The following is a 13,585-nucleotide window of genomic DNA, read 5'->3' on the forward strand; positions in this document are numbered from 1 at the left end:
CGATGTTGTCTACTAAAGCTGAAAAATATGTCTATTCTATGATGTAATTAAGAAACAGCTATAAATATTAAAAAAAAATTATGAGTCAAAATGTGAAATTTAGCAAAGAGGTCCAATCATTTAGGAATGTCAAAACCTAATCAAAGGTTTAGTACTATCTACCATTCAATCGGATTGGAACAGAGTCTCCAACAATATACTCTGGATATTGTAATCAAATCACAGTAGTAACATTTTTATTTATTTTTTGCCGCAATAAACCTAAATTCAAAAGACATTAATCTATGCACCCTTTTTAAGTGGTAAAACACATCTGTTAGTACCTTTGTACTTTTGCCCCCCATGGCATCTAGGTTTATTTAACATGCATATGCAGCTAATTTTTTTTTTAGTTTTAGATAAATTAAGGAACAGTTAGAATCCTTGTCAGGATTTTTTTCTGATCTGTAAATAAATGTTGAGACCATTAGGTACTCTTCTGTGTATGCTAGAGAACACAAGTTTCTAAAAAGTAGGGCTTGGTGGAATGCCCAACCGAGATGTTAAGATTAGGGTGAGATTAGGCACATCAAAACACAAATCTCTTCCTTCTGCAATGCAATAAAAAAAAAATCTCCAAATAATCTCTTTCGTGTGAAACAAGTTGTGCATTTGGTGTTTAGTTTTATTTTAGAAGCATTATTAAATAAAAACATCCTGGTACATTTTGGTTCCAGTCCAGTATCTGCCCTACTGACAGGTTACTTCTGTCTCTTAAACCCTCATTACTTACCCAGCATTCCATATCCCCTTTCCTAGTTTGTGCTGCCTTCTCCACCTCTTAGACTGTAAGCTCTTTAGAACAGGGTCCTCTCCTCCTCCTCCTGTGTCAATGTCTGAGCCTGCGCAACCCCATTTAATGTTGGCACTATATAAATAGGGTTTAATAATAATAATCAATCCCTAACTGCAGGAATTCAGGGAGCATCCACCATGAATACAAACTGTTCCAACAACTACTCCTTAGTGGCATACATACTGACATATCTGAGTGCCTAAATGGAACATACCACCAAACCAGAAGATCTGGTTCAGCCCTCAGGACCCCTCACCAAATCACCCAGTATTTATTTCAAATCTGTCATTTCAGTAGTGTTTTGTATATTTGCCTGGAATATATCTAAAATGATAATATACATATTATCCAAAATGCATCTCCAGCCAATTATTTTCTAATTTTAGATAAAGTAACAGTTATCTTTCTGGTCAGGACTTTATTATGATATACATATATTATTATACAGCCATTGGGACCATTAGGGACTCTGAACCTGAATATGGCATAATATGGTAAAAAAGTACGGTTTGTAAGAACACCCAACTCAGATATTCAGATTAGGGTAAGATTAACCACATGGAACCCCAAAGCCCTTCCTGCTGCAGAGCCATGAAAAAAGATCCCTGAATAATTTCTCTCATTTGAAACAAAGTGTGCATTTGGTGTTTAGTTTTATTTTAGTAGCATTGACAACAAGTGAGTAACACCCCAGTACATTTTGGCTCCTTTATCTGCCTCACTGAGAGACTAAAGCGACTTTCCAGCGACTTTCCTCGTTCGTCGGCGTCGTTGGTTACTTTTTCACGAACGATTTTTTGCCCAATCGATCGTTCGTCGTTCGATTGGAACGATAAAAATTGGAAGTGTGTACGCACCTTAACTGCAGCTATATTCTCCACAATCTAAAAAAGAAAATTATTTAAAAACCCATCAGAGTGAAACATCCTCATAATGGCAGCTGCAGGCCTCTAATACAGACATTGCTCTGACAAGAGTCCCTGAAGATATATTAACCAAAAAGGATTTTAAGGTTCTGGCAAAAGGTTCTAGATAAGAAATGATGCTCTGATTAATTTGTTGTAACCTTGACCCTGTTTAACCCTGCTCATCCCTAGCACTATAGATGGTTCTCATACTTTGCAGATTATAGTGTGCAAGCAACTCCATCTCTCCCATTTACCAAAATCAGAACTCCACTCTCTCTCTCTCCCCCCTGTGCTAACATAGAGCTCTGTGCAAACATTCCCTATGTGCTAAACACTTATTTAACCATTGTTATCAACTCTTCCCTGCAACTGCAGAATAATCAGAAACTTCAGTTTCTTTGTATTGTACCTGTGCTCCAGCACATCATTAGCATGCAGTGCAAGGCTATGTAATCACATGCAATAATTATCATTGGAAAGGAAATTTCACCATCCTTTCACATGACAAATGAGTGCACGATCAATGAACCAGGGCTATATATACAGCGCATTTCTGCTCTATGGAGAGGGAAGGAAGGAGAACGACGGAGCGGCACCCTGCTGCGCTCTATCTTCACTTTTATTACGATCGTTCCTCGTTCCATGGATCCGCCAGGATGGTCGTTCAGACGAGTGCTGTACACACGCCAGATTTTTGTCTGCTATCAGCCCTCAAGCGGTTATCTAACGTGTCTACCCAGCCTAAGTTTAACAGAATTTTGTGTGAAATAAACATAGAATAGTAGACTTCAGCAAGCACAAGGGATTTTACAGTTCACAGCACTGCCTCCCACACACTGTATCAGCACATAGCCAATCCTGGACAGACTTGAATTTGCATGGGGAACACAGAAAACTGAAGTTGCGTACATACTTCCAATTTTTATCGTTCAAAATGAACGAGGAACGAACGACGAACGATCGATTGGGCAAAAATCGTTCGTAAAAAAAAGTAACCAACGACGCCGACGAACGAGGAAAGTCGTTGGAAACGAATGACCGGACGATCGTTGACCATCGTTCGTGTGTACGATCGTTCGTTGATCGTCCATGTTCTGAGCATGCGTGATGAACGAACGTTCGTTCACTTCCTGTCGTGCACGTGTCGTTATCTGTATGTGCAGGATCGGTGCTATACGATCGTTCGTAGATATCGTGCAGGATCGTTCGTCGTTCGTTTAACAACGATAATAATTGGAAGTGTGTACGTAGCTTTAGACTGACAGGACAGAAAGCGAGTAGCTTAAAGAGGGTGGGGGGTAGGGGGGCTCAGGACAGCACAGATAGGGGGAAATGGACTAGATGATCCTTGTAGCCCATTAGACAGCAAAGAAGGCCTCCAGATATCTGTAGAAACTTCTAACGTTGGCTATTTGAAAATCTATTTGTGCAAGAAGATGGGACTAATCGCTTTCAGAACAAGAGAGGACTATTTGCAACTATGCAAAAAGGCTGGAAAACATTTTTAAAGATTCTTGCAACCTAAACAGCTAAATACATAAGTAAAATGCACAAAAACTTCATTACTCTCAAACTGTAAAGTATACACTCTTGCAAACTCCCAAGCTGTATACATAAATAGCAATAAAGAGGGCATATTTATCTTTATGCTAACCAGTAGTCCAGATCCTGATGCAACAATGGCAGCCACATCAAACACTAAACAGCATGTAATAGCCATGTAAGGCAAGCAAATGTCAGGTGAATCACATTGTCCAACGGATCACAGTCAAGCCTGACTAGAGAACTCAAAGAGAAATACAGAGATTTATAAGTGTATTCTTGGCAGAGAGAACATAGGAGTAAAAGAATAAATTCAGGCTAATGCTCACATACAGAGCTCTGTGTTATATTCAACTTAGGAACCTTGAAAACGCAAAAGCAAATGGAAAACGTCAAGGCAAAAATCCCAGCTTACACATGTCAGGCTAAAATTACATTAAGCTTTGCAGCAGACATTTCTTGCTATTACAGGTAGTCCCCGGGTTAAGGACATCCAACATACGGACGCCTCCTAGATACCAACAGGCTTCCCCGCTCACTGTGTGCAGGACTAAGCTTGGAGGGGGGAGAAATCTTACTAAACACAGCTGAAGTTGTGGGTGATCTTAAGGGGGTGAGCTATTTCTGCAGCCTCTTGTAACTCTTTAATGACCAAGACAAAATATGAAGTTGTTTCTTTTGACATATCACAGCTTGCTCCAAAAGTTAATGAATGTCTAGGCTCCATAAAGATTTTTTTTTTGCTTTGTTTGTGATTAGCTCACAGTGAGGATTTTATACAGTAACTGACACCATGCTGCCTAATACTAGAAATCAGTGTAACGCTCAGGTGGTTAAGAACAAACCTACAGTCCCTATCTCCTATGTAACCCAAGGACTACCTATAATGTAAAGAGATGTCAGCTACTCTTTAGAAGAATACCTGGCTGGTGAGTTTGGGACAGTTTTCTTACAGTTAAAAACCCAATATTAGAATCTGACTGCAGACTGAATCTTATTGAGTTTGGGGCCAAGCGTCCCTGTGCTCGTGTTGGAGAAAGCAAGGATGTGAGGCATCTTGTATCCTTATGGCAAGAGTTTGCCCTTTTTCCAGACAGACAGATTGATGGGGAAAGTGTCTGCGCTTTCAATACAAGTTAAACAAGTAGCAGTGGGGGGTGTTAGGCTTAATGGGTTAGAAAAGACATCTCCCAAAAGCATGCAAAAGAGTGCAAAAGGTTCAACACAATTTAAAAAAAACTGCTTATGACCGATTATGGTTTTCCCCCATTTTGTAGGTTGTTAGTTGTATATTTTGTATAAGAAACAATAAGACACTAAACAAAATCATTGCCTGTTTACGCAGCTCAGTAGATCAATCTGTAAATTACACACATACACACAATGAATGAATCAGAGCAGAGAGAGTCATCCACCTTTCTCCTAATCCTTTATGAAGCTTCAGGCTTAAGTATCAATAGGAAACATCCTAAAAGAAAATTGATATACCTCCCAACCCCCAGGGAACAGGGAATCCGGATGCAGGAGACTAATGAGTGAATCCTGGCAAATGCATGCAATTGTGCTCTCAACAAAATAGATGTGGTTGGGGAACCATTTTGTGTACAAGTCTGTGTTGCAATGTTACAATGCAGTTTATGAAAGTGGCATGTTGCTTCTGGCCACGTGGTTGCTTTTCCTCGTCTTAAGGAAGAGCCCCACAGCCCTCAAACATACAATGGAAATATGTAAAAAGTTTGACCTGAACTGGTTTTAGACTGCAGTCTGAAAGAGGCCTTATTGTGCTCTGCTCTCCCGTTTTGCTTCCTTGTGCTGCCTATCTCTCCCCCTAAACTCTTCTGTAGAGAAACTACACAAGTGGTTCTCAACCTCTGGGCGGCAGACCGCTGCTGGCCTGTGGCTGGTGAGTTGGTGGCCACAAACGACAGGAAGCAAAAGCTCCCGCTGATGGCAGCCCTCCTTACACTGCTCTAAAGCTAGAGACAGCAGGAGCGCAACCAATGGGAGCACAGGCGGCTCTCCTCGCACTGCTTACACAGGAGCTGCTGAGAATGGCAGAGCATGTATGTAAGGCTTACACTTCTCTGACATTCCCAGCAGCTCTGACACCTGACAGCACATTCCTACATTACTCTGCTATTCTCAGCTAGTGTGCTGACAGGAGGCCGAGCTGCTGAGAATAGCAAAGTAGTGTAAACTGTGCATATACCAGGCCGCTGCAAAATTTTATTTTATGTTACCGGGCCCTGCTGTCAGAAAGGTTGGGGACCAATAGACTACAGGACCAGGTCAAATGTTATTTACAATGCATGCAAAAAAAATAAAAAAATAACCTTTATTATATACTATTACAGAGCTCTATTGTGTTTATATCTGCCTGGAGTTCAATTTTTATTCTTTCAAATTCACTCTGCTAAAGTCACTTTAATACAAGAGTGAAAAGTAAAATATATGTTGTTTTGTGCTACAGATTTCTATTAAAACACAAAGGGTTGAATGCAAACCTTTCAAACACTAAGAATTAGCAGAGAAAAATATAAAGCTCTGATATATTTTTAACACCTGTGCTGGAAAAATCTGCATGATCAATTTAAGAGTCTATCAAGAAAATACTCTGCCAAAACCACTAACAGATGTACTGAAATGTTTAAACAAATCCAAGTGCTTCTGAAAATCCTGCAAAAAGAGTGTCTGGCAGTTCATACTCTACTCGCTTTCAAACAAACTCGGAAACAAAGCCAAAGAGAAACATACCTGAAAGGAAAGCCAATTTCTTTTTCAGTATCGGTAAAATCACAGTGGCATCCATTTTGTTCATTTAAGGTTCACAAGCCTGCAAAAAAAAAGCATAATTTTAGTCAAATACACGCAAAGCCAAAGTATCAGGAGTTGAAGACCCTAAATAAAATAAACACAAACATAATAAACAAACCCTTGGAATTGGCACCACAGAAGTACAATAAAGCTGCTTGGCAACTGTGATATGATCAGAAGTGTTCAGCTCACTATGCCTGGCAGCAACTTTCCTTGATTTGGAAAATGTTTGTAATTAAGCTAGGCAACAATTTCCTAGAGATGTCCAGATGGTGTCTATGCAGGTCTTCATGAAGTGCTACTTTCTCCACCCTTATGACACTCACTGGCAAGTAAACTGTAAAATGGCCCCAATTCTTTTTTTCAGTACATCATTGTAGTATATGGGCTATAAAGAATATACTATACAATAGAATCACTGATCGGCTGCCCATAGGTTTTTATGAACCTAGTTTGTTTTTGTCTCTCAAAAAATGTCATACACAGTACTTCTCAGGTGGCCAAAATCTCGAGCCAGCACTTTATCCTCTGTCAGTGTTCTGGCATTTGTCATGGCTATCTATGCAGGTGACACTGGGAGTGATTGAACCACAGGTACATAATAGGACTTATCATGAATTTAGATTATTGCTAATCCAGTCTCTACAATGGCCAACTTTACCCAGGTAAATTGGGAAGACCTGGGTGATCCTGCAAACCTTAAATAAATCTAGTCCAGGACTGAAAACATTTGCCAGCTATAGTTCCAAAAACATTCAGTTAGGTTGATTGGCTTCCCCCCAAATTAACCTTAGACTGTATTAAATACATATGACTGAGGTAGGGGTATTAGATTGTGACAGCTAGTGACATGACATGGACTTTGTACAGTGATGCATAATATGTTGGCACTATATAAATACTGTATAACAAAAATAAAGTTTTTTTAAGAAATCTATTCCATATTTGCTGAATCACCCAGTTTCTCCCATGATAGTCACTACTCCGGACATAGGGGGGGCTTTCATAAAGTAAGCCCAAAGTAAGAGAACATCATACCCAGAATTTTTATTGAAACATATTCAAGTTGGCATGAACTATGACAATGAGCATATTGTGTTAGCAATGGCTGGTAAGCCATCATTTGCCAATAAGGAAAGACAAAGAAAAAATAAAAAGAGAAAACCTAAAATTTCAGAATATGATCACACTATGCTTAAACTCTACAAGAGCAGGTGAATTTACATTTCACATTAATTTGAAAGAATATTATATTTCAGCAAATACCACACCCTGGTAAAACCGAATATCTCAGCTATATCCATGAGTAAACTGAAATTTAATAAAAGCAGCTGACGTATTCATAGTAAACTAAACTCAACTTTACAATGTTTTTGCCAAAGGAAAAAGTTGAAAATGTTCTTGCCAGATAGCTTCAGATTTCTGCTGTCCAGAACAAGTGGAGCTTGCCAGCTGTCAGCACGGCAATGCAGGAAAATCGTCGACATAGTTGGTGATGAACTGCTATCCACAACAACTAAATCCTTCAACAAGATCTAAAGTGCTTCTTCAACTTGCCATCAAAGGTGGAGGCAAAACTTTACGTTTGTTATACTGTAGAAATCTGAACTAGAAAAAAACCTCAAAAAGCATTTTGAGTAAGTTTTTCAATATTAGAGGACCGCATATAGGCAAACCCTATAACAACTCATCTGCAAACCATTATCTCCTAGTGGTTCCCCAAAAGGCTGCTTGCAAAAAAATGTATAAAGCATTGGGTTGAGAAGATTGAGCTCAAGCTCCCATATCTTGTCTGGACTACTGTAACCTCCTCCTCTCTGGTATTCCACCAACCCGACTCTCTCCTCAACAATCTATTATGAATGCTGCAGCCAGACTCATCCATCCTTCCCTCCGCTCCTCTTCTGCTGCATCTCTTTGTAGCTCTCTTCATTGGCTTCCATTTCATCTGAGAATCAAATTCAAGCTCCTGTGATTTCCCTCTCAATCCCTCCACAGCTCTTGTCCTACTTACATTCATGACCTGGTAAAAAATACTCCCCCAGTTGCTCTCTCCGCTTCTCCAATGACCTACTAATGACTTCCTCACTCATAACCTCATCACATGCACGGCTCCAAGACTTTTCTAGAGCTACCCCAACTCTCTGGAATGGTCTTCCATGTCCTATTCAGCTTTCTCCTACTTTCTGCTTTTTCAGGTGTTACACTTTACAAAACCACTTTTAAAGGCTTAAATACACATTAATGAGTGGCAACAAGATGTTCTAATTTAAGTATATTAAGGTGGCAACCTGCCCCTGGACGAGGCATAGAGAGTCCAAAAGTGTTTTTTTTTTTTGCCATGAAAATGATAAGGAAGGACCCATTAAGAGTACACTTTGATTGGTTAGATTTAAAAAGAAAACATTAATGATTCTGATTCATTTTTAATTTTATTTAAATAAACATATATCAAAGTGTTTAAATGTTTGCTAGACTTTAAGATTGGATTTAATTTTACAACTAAAGCAAGGAGAGTGTTTGAGACTGTTTCTTGATCAGGGTTCCTCCAGAGGTTGCTAGGGATTCCTTGAGCAATGAGTAATTTGTACCTCTAAGTTCGGTTTAAGTGACATCAATGATCTTTTTTCAAAGGGTGACATTCTTCCCACCAGCCAGCAATGTAAGAGTGCCCACCAAGCTAATGTTCTGTGAGCTATGGATGGAGTAATTATAGCAGGGTTCCCTGAGATCTGAAAGTCACTGTGGTAAAATGAAAGAAAATCCAAAACTGGTGATAACCAGAACAGGAAAAGGTAAATCTTCCAATAGGCAGACTTGTTCTTGTGATAACTATTTAATGGGGTATTCCGCCACATTGTTTTTACTTTTTTAGGTCTATAGAACAGAAAATAAGAAAACTATAAAAAAAATGTTTACCTATTCCCCCCTTTTAAAATAAAAACAAAATATGGACAAACTAACTGCTTTGTCAATTTCCCACACAACCAGTCGCAGAAGGAGCTGGGGAGGTATTGAAGTAGGGGAATTCTAGAAGGGATAAAGATTGGTCAAAATAAGTGAACATTTTACAATAAAGATGATCTGGTCTGTTATTGGTAAAATTAGCACTAGGAGCATCACCCTCGCCAAATGCCTTTTAGATATATTTATATTTACCAGGAATATAATTAGCCACCCTTTCTATCATTTACTTTTCTCTGCCTTTCCTATTAGTCTATGTTTACACACTGGCCATATAGGTATAGTGTCTGTTCCACTTACTCATGTAGCTTCTCCAGGTGGCAGCCCCATAGAAAATAAATAGTTGGGCAGTACACCCGCTGCTGCCAGCTGTCAGATGTGCAAATGCTGGGGCTAGTGATCAAGCCGCAGGCAAGGTTCCAGCTATGGGGAGATGCGCAAGATTGCTCAATCGCTAAGGTCTGAACCTACCCTTTCTGTTCCTGGTAGAAGAATCACAAAGGACAAGGGCAGTGCAACACTTCCTGCAGCCAGTGGTGGTCTTATAGAGAACAGGCAGCAAGAACTATGGCGGGTCGGAGCTCCATTACTGAGCATGTGCTGCTGAAGCACCTAAAATGCCAGGGCTAGGGGATAAATAAGATTAAAAAAAAATATGTTTTGGTTTTTTAATACTTATTTACCCAACGCTAGAATGCTTGCATCCTACAAGGGGCAACAGAAAGCACAAAATCCCCTAACATTTCATTAACACCATCCCAATTATTGATATATTTACAACAAAAAAAACATCTATTTCGCTTGGCTTCTGGTATGTCAATGGCAACATTTGAGGTCCTGTATATTAACCACAATCAGTTCTGCTCCAAGCAGTGAATACAGCAGTACATTCTTCCACATAATCCAACTGTAGTCATTACCAAGAACAGCTTTAAAGCAGATTGGGATGATCACATTTCAGTTTGTTTGCTGGATGTTTTGGCTTAATACCTAGAAAGTGGTCAGTGGGAAAAAAAATAAACTTTTCAGAATGCAAAAAGAGCGAGTAAATATTTTCTATTTCATTGCACGTCATACAGAACTTCTTCAGCTGATGCCGAGATATTACTTATACAGAGAAAGGATCATAAGACACAGTGCCTGCACTCTATTAAAGGTTTTTGGCCTTCAATCGTCTCTGTGGGGGAGATATAATACAAATGTGCAACGAGCAGTGAAGTGCGCCAACCAGTCATGTGCAAACAAAGCTTATTTCCTTCCATGATGCTGAATTTTGTGCAAGGATAAAATGCCCTAAAAAGCTAAAAATAAGGTTTAGAGGAATCAATAATTGTAAAAGATATGGCATCAACCAGAGACACCCAGAACAGATCTGCATGTGCTCAGTATAATCTCCATTATATTTATTTTAAAGCTATGTGTGATGACAATGCTTTGCAGTGTACAAACAATATTTTAGCATTATTTTTTACAACAACCCAATCAATCAAAGACCTTACAACATGCTACTAGGATTTCCAGTGCTTGTCCATCTTCTCTCAGATACAATACAAAAGGTACTATACAAAGGACATGATTTATTACAGCTCTCCAGGACTGGAGAAGGCAGACTATCAAGGGAGAATGTGGGTGATACAGTCAACCTAGAATAGATCTGGTTCAGGATTAATAACATTTGCCAGGCAAATCCCGTTTAGGAAATCCATTTCAGGTTCACCCATGATAGTCAACTTTCTCCAGTCTATGAGAGCTTTAATAAACCAGGGCCAAAGTTGGAGGATTTTTCTAAGCTGAAACAACATATTTAACTTGGTATAGTGGACCTTGCATGCACAATGCAAAACTATTCATTATAAACTATATTTCTAAAGTAAAAAAAAATTATTATAAAAAGTTATATATATTCACCTTTCCCCTAACTTTTGCCCATTGCACTTAAGGGAAAGTGGTACACACCTCCTGGAAAGACTTAGGTAATGTAGAGTACCAGAATTTCTGCTAAAATACTATAGTTGAGATTAAGAGTGCTGATCATACTTTTTGATCTAGCTTCTAGGGTGCAGAGGGTTGCATCCTATGAAGAGGTCCCAGGAAGAGCATTTTTCTCCCTGACACTTTTTTTTTTATTTTACAGCAATTAGGCAATGAGAAGGGGCAGCAAAAGATAAACCATGGACATTGCATGCGGTACAAGGACTGCTTTACGTGATGCTCTTTGTAGAAGTTTATTACCAGCGCAATGATAACCACAATATCTGCTCAGCTTCAATGAACCAAAAGTAATTTGGTTAGCAAACATTTCATGAAACTTCACTCCAGTCAGCATATTTTATCTTTGTCCAACCACCTATTCTGCACCCCACACAACATGAATGTTAAAAATGTTGTAAAGCCAAATCTGTTCTTTTCTTTACTGGATAGAACAGTGAGGTTACAACCTCTGTCAAATATTCTATTGATGTCACAATCTTACAATTATTTCCTTTTTGAAAAAAAGGAAATTTCAAGAGAGTCACACACATCAATTATAGAAAAAATCTTCCAATTAAGACACTTGTTTCAGCGATTATCAAAGAAGGTATTTAAATGCCCCTTACTAGGAGTAAGGTATATTCACTTTGTAAGGTGTATTTTGCTAGCTTAGTGAATAGGATTAGTATGAGGTGCTGACTTCAATGAACCTATATTACAGCAAAGTGCTGCAGACATTTCCATTTATAAGAACAATGGTTATTGGGTTATCATATAGATTATCTCTAGTTATTATATAATTTCTAATGTGGCAATATGCCCATTTTTTGACGTATTTTCAAGGTCCAGAAACAAATCAAACATTACAAAAAAGTTTCTTGTCTTTGAACAATAAATCAAGGTACGAAATATGATAGTTGATAGCAGAGCCATATTGTCTTGTGTGATGTGTCCAGTGGATTCACAATACAAGTCTGCAAATCATCATAATAGATACAGAAATAAGGTTGAAGTGTAAAGTCCTATTGTCAAAACACTTTCAAAGTTTTTGGAAAACTGGCAATCAAGCAGGTGCTCATTGGAGAACTGGATAGGCGATATCCCTCCTACAAACCCCATTCTTACCTGCCTGATCCCCGCCCAGCTGTCAAATTTTGCTAAAATGGGCATCCACAGCTCAGTATTTCTTGCCAGGGATTACAGGCAATCCTGGCTTTCTTTGTGGGTACTGAATAAGAATGAACCCTCCCATATGCCTGCATCATCCTGACCCAGCCAATCAAGATAGCCAAAAATCAAAAAAATCAAACCAAATAATGCAGAAGAGAGAGACATTTTTGTTTTTCAAAACACCAAACAAAAATGACAAATGGTTCCCCTGCATCTATTTGTAATGATAAAGCAAACACTGTGATAACATTAAAACAACTCCAAAATTGGTGTTACCTAGAACAGGAATAGGTAAATCTTGAAATAGGCAGACTTGTTCTTGTGACAACCATCTATGAGTTATTCCTCCACTTTGCTCTTACTTTTTGTTGGATCTACCAAACAGAAAATGAGACAAATTACAAATTTCTAACTATTCCCCACTCTATCCAAATAAAAAAAAGCTTGGCTTTAAATATTTTCCTACATGCATTAAAACGTAATGTCTAAAGAGGGGGAAAAAAACTCTCTTTTGCTATAACATCTGTTTTGTGACTTTGCCACACAACCAGTCAGAGAAGTAGCTGGGAGAAAGAAGTAGGAGAGTTCTAGAAGGGCAGATTAGTCCAAAATAAAGAAATAATATTTTTTTTAAAGTTGACCTAGCCTGGTTCTTGTTAAAATTGACATAAGCAGCCTTAACCTCAAAAAATGCAGTTTACAGGTGCTATCAAATGGGTTTGGTTCCACTTTTCCTCTCAGAAGGTCACATAGCTCTGTGCTTTGAATATAACAACTGTAATGCTACATATCTTTTAGTTTGAAGGATTGAAAAAAATTATACATAATTGTGAGAGATTTTGCCATATAGAACCTTATTTCTAATTTGTTTCAGTACACACAAAGGCCTTCATTGTGTTGTTAAATAAAATGTAACAAACAAAAATCCATTTTTTTTGTATCCATGACTCTATTTTCCTTGCAGTGATTTTTTATGTTGCTTCACCTCTATAAAGTAGAATTATGACCGCACATATACAAGCGTATATGTGTGTATATATCTTTACAAATTGAGATAAGGCTGATGCATTACATAGTAAATAGATCTTGCCCTTTTGTGGACTTACAAAAGACTTTACCCATGCTCAGCGTTTTTCAAATTGTAAAAATGAATCCCTTTAGATGTACTTTACACTTTTGTATGGAATGGTTGTTAATAGATAAAGGCTGTCCAAGTGTTTTTAATGGACTTGATGACAGTCCACTAAAAGCTTAAAGTTAAAATTTTACCCTGTCCATGCTCTAAAGGTGCATACACACTTCCAATTTTTATCGTTCCAATCGAACGACGAACGATCGATTGGGCAAAAAATCGTTCGTAAAAAAGTAACCAACGACGCCG

At 38.5% G+C, this 13,585-nt stretch overlaps 1 protein-coding gene across 6 annotated transcripts in view; it reads right to left on the minus strand.

The window, feature by feature from the left end:
* The window catches only part of SESTD1 (SEC14 and spectrin domain containing 1), a 98,521-nt gene that overhangs the window by 66,303 nt on the left and 18,633 nt on the right, over positions 1–13,585 (minus strand). For 3 of the 6 annotated variants that reach the window (XM_072418401.1, XM_072418403.1, XM_072418402.1), the window contains exons 2-3: positions 12,481–12,578; positions 6,040–6,118 (exon numbers count right to left, since the gene is read on the minus strand). In XM_072418401.1, coding sequence (XP_072274502.1) covers positions 6,040–6,103 — 64 coding nt within the window. In that variant the 5' untranslated portion in view covers positions 6,104–6,118; positions 12,481–12,578. The remainder of the gene's footprint in view (positions 1–6,039; positions 6,119–12,480; positions 12,579–13,585) is intronic. The other 3 variants (XM_072418404.1, XM_072418407.1, XM_072418406.1) reach the window with 1 other exon arrangement.

Source organism: Pyxicephalus adspersus, chromosome 7 (genome assembly GCF_032062135.1).
Source record: "Pyxicephalus adspersus chromosome 7, UCB_Pads_2.0, whole genome shotgun sequence".
NCBI classification, from domain to species: domain Eukaryota; kingdom Metazoa; phylum Chordata; class Amphibia; order Anura; family Pyxicephalidae; genus Pyxicephalus; species Pyxicephalus adspersus.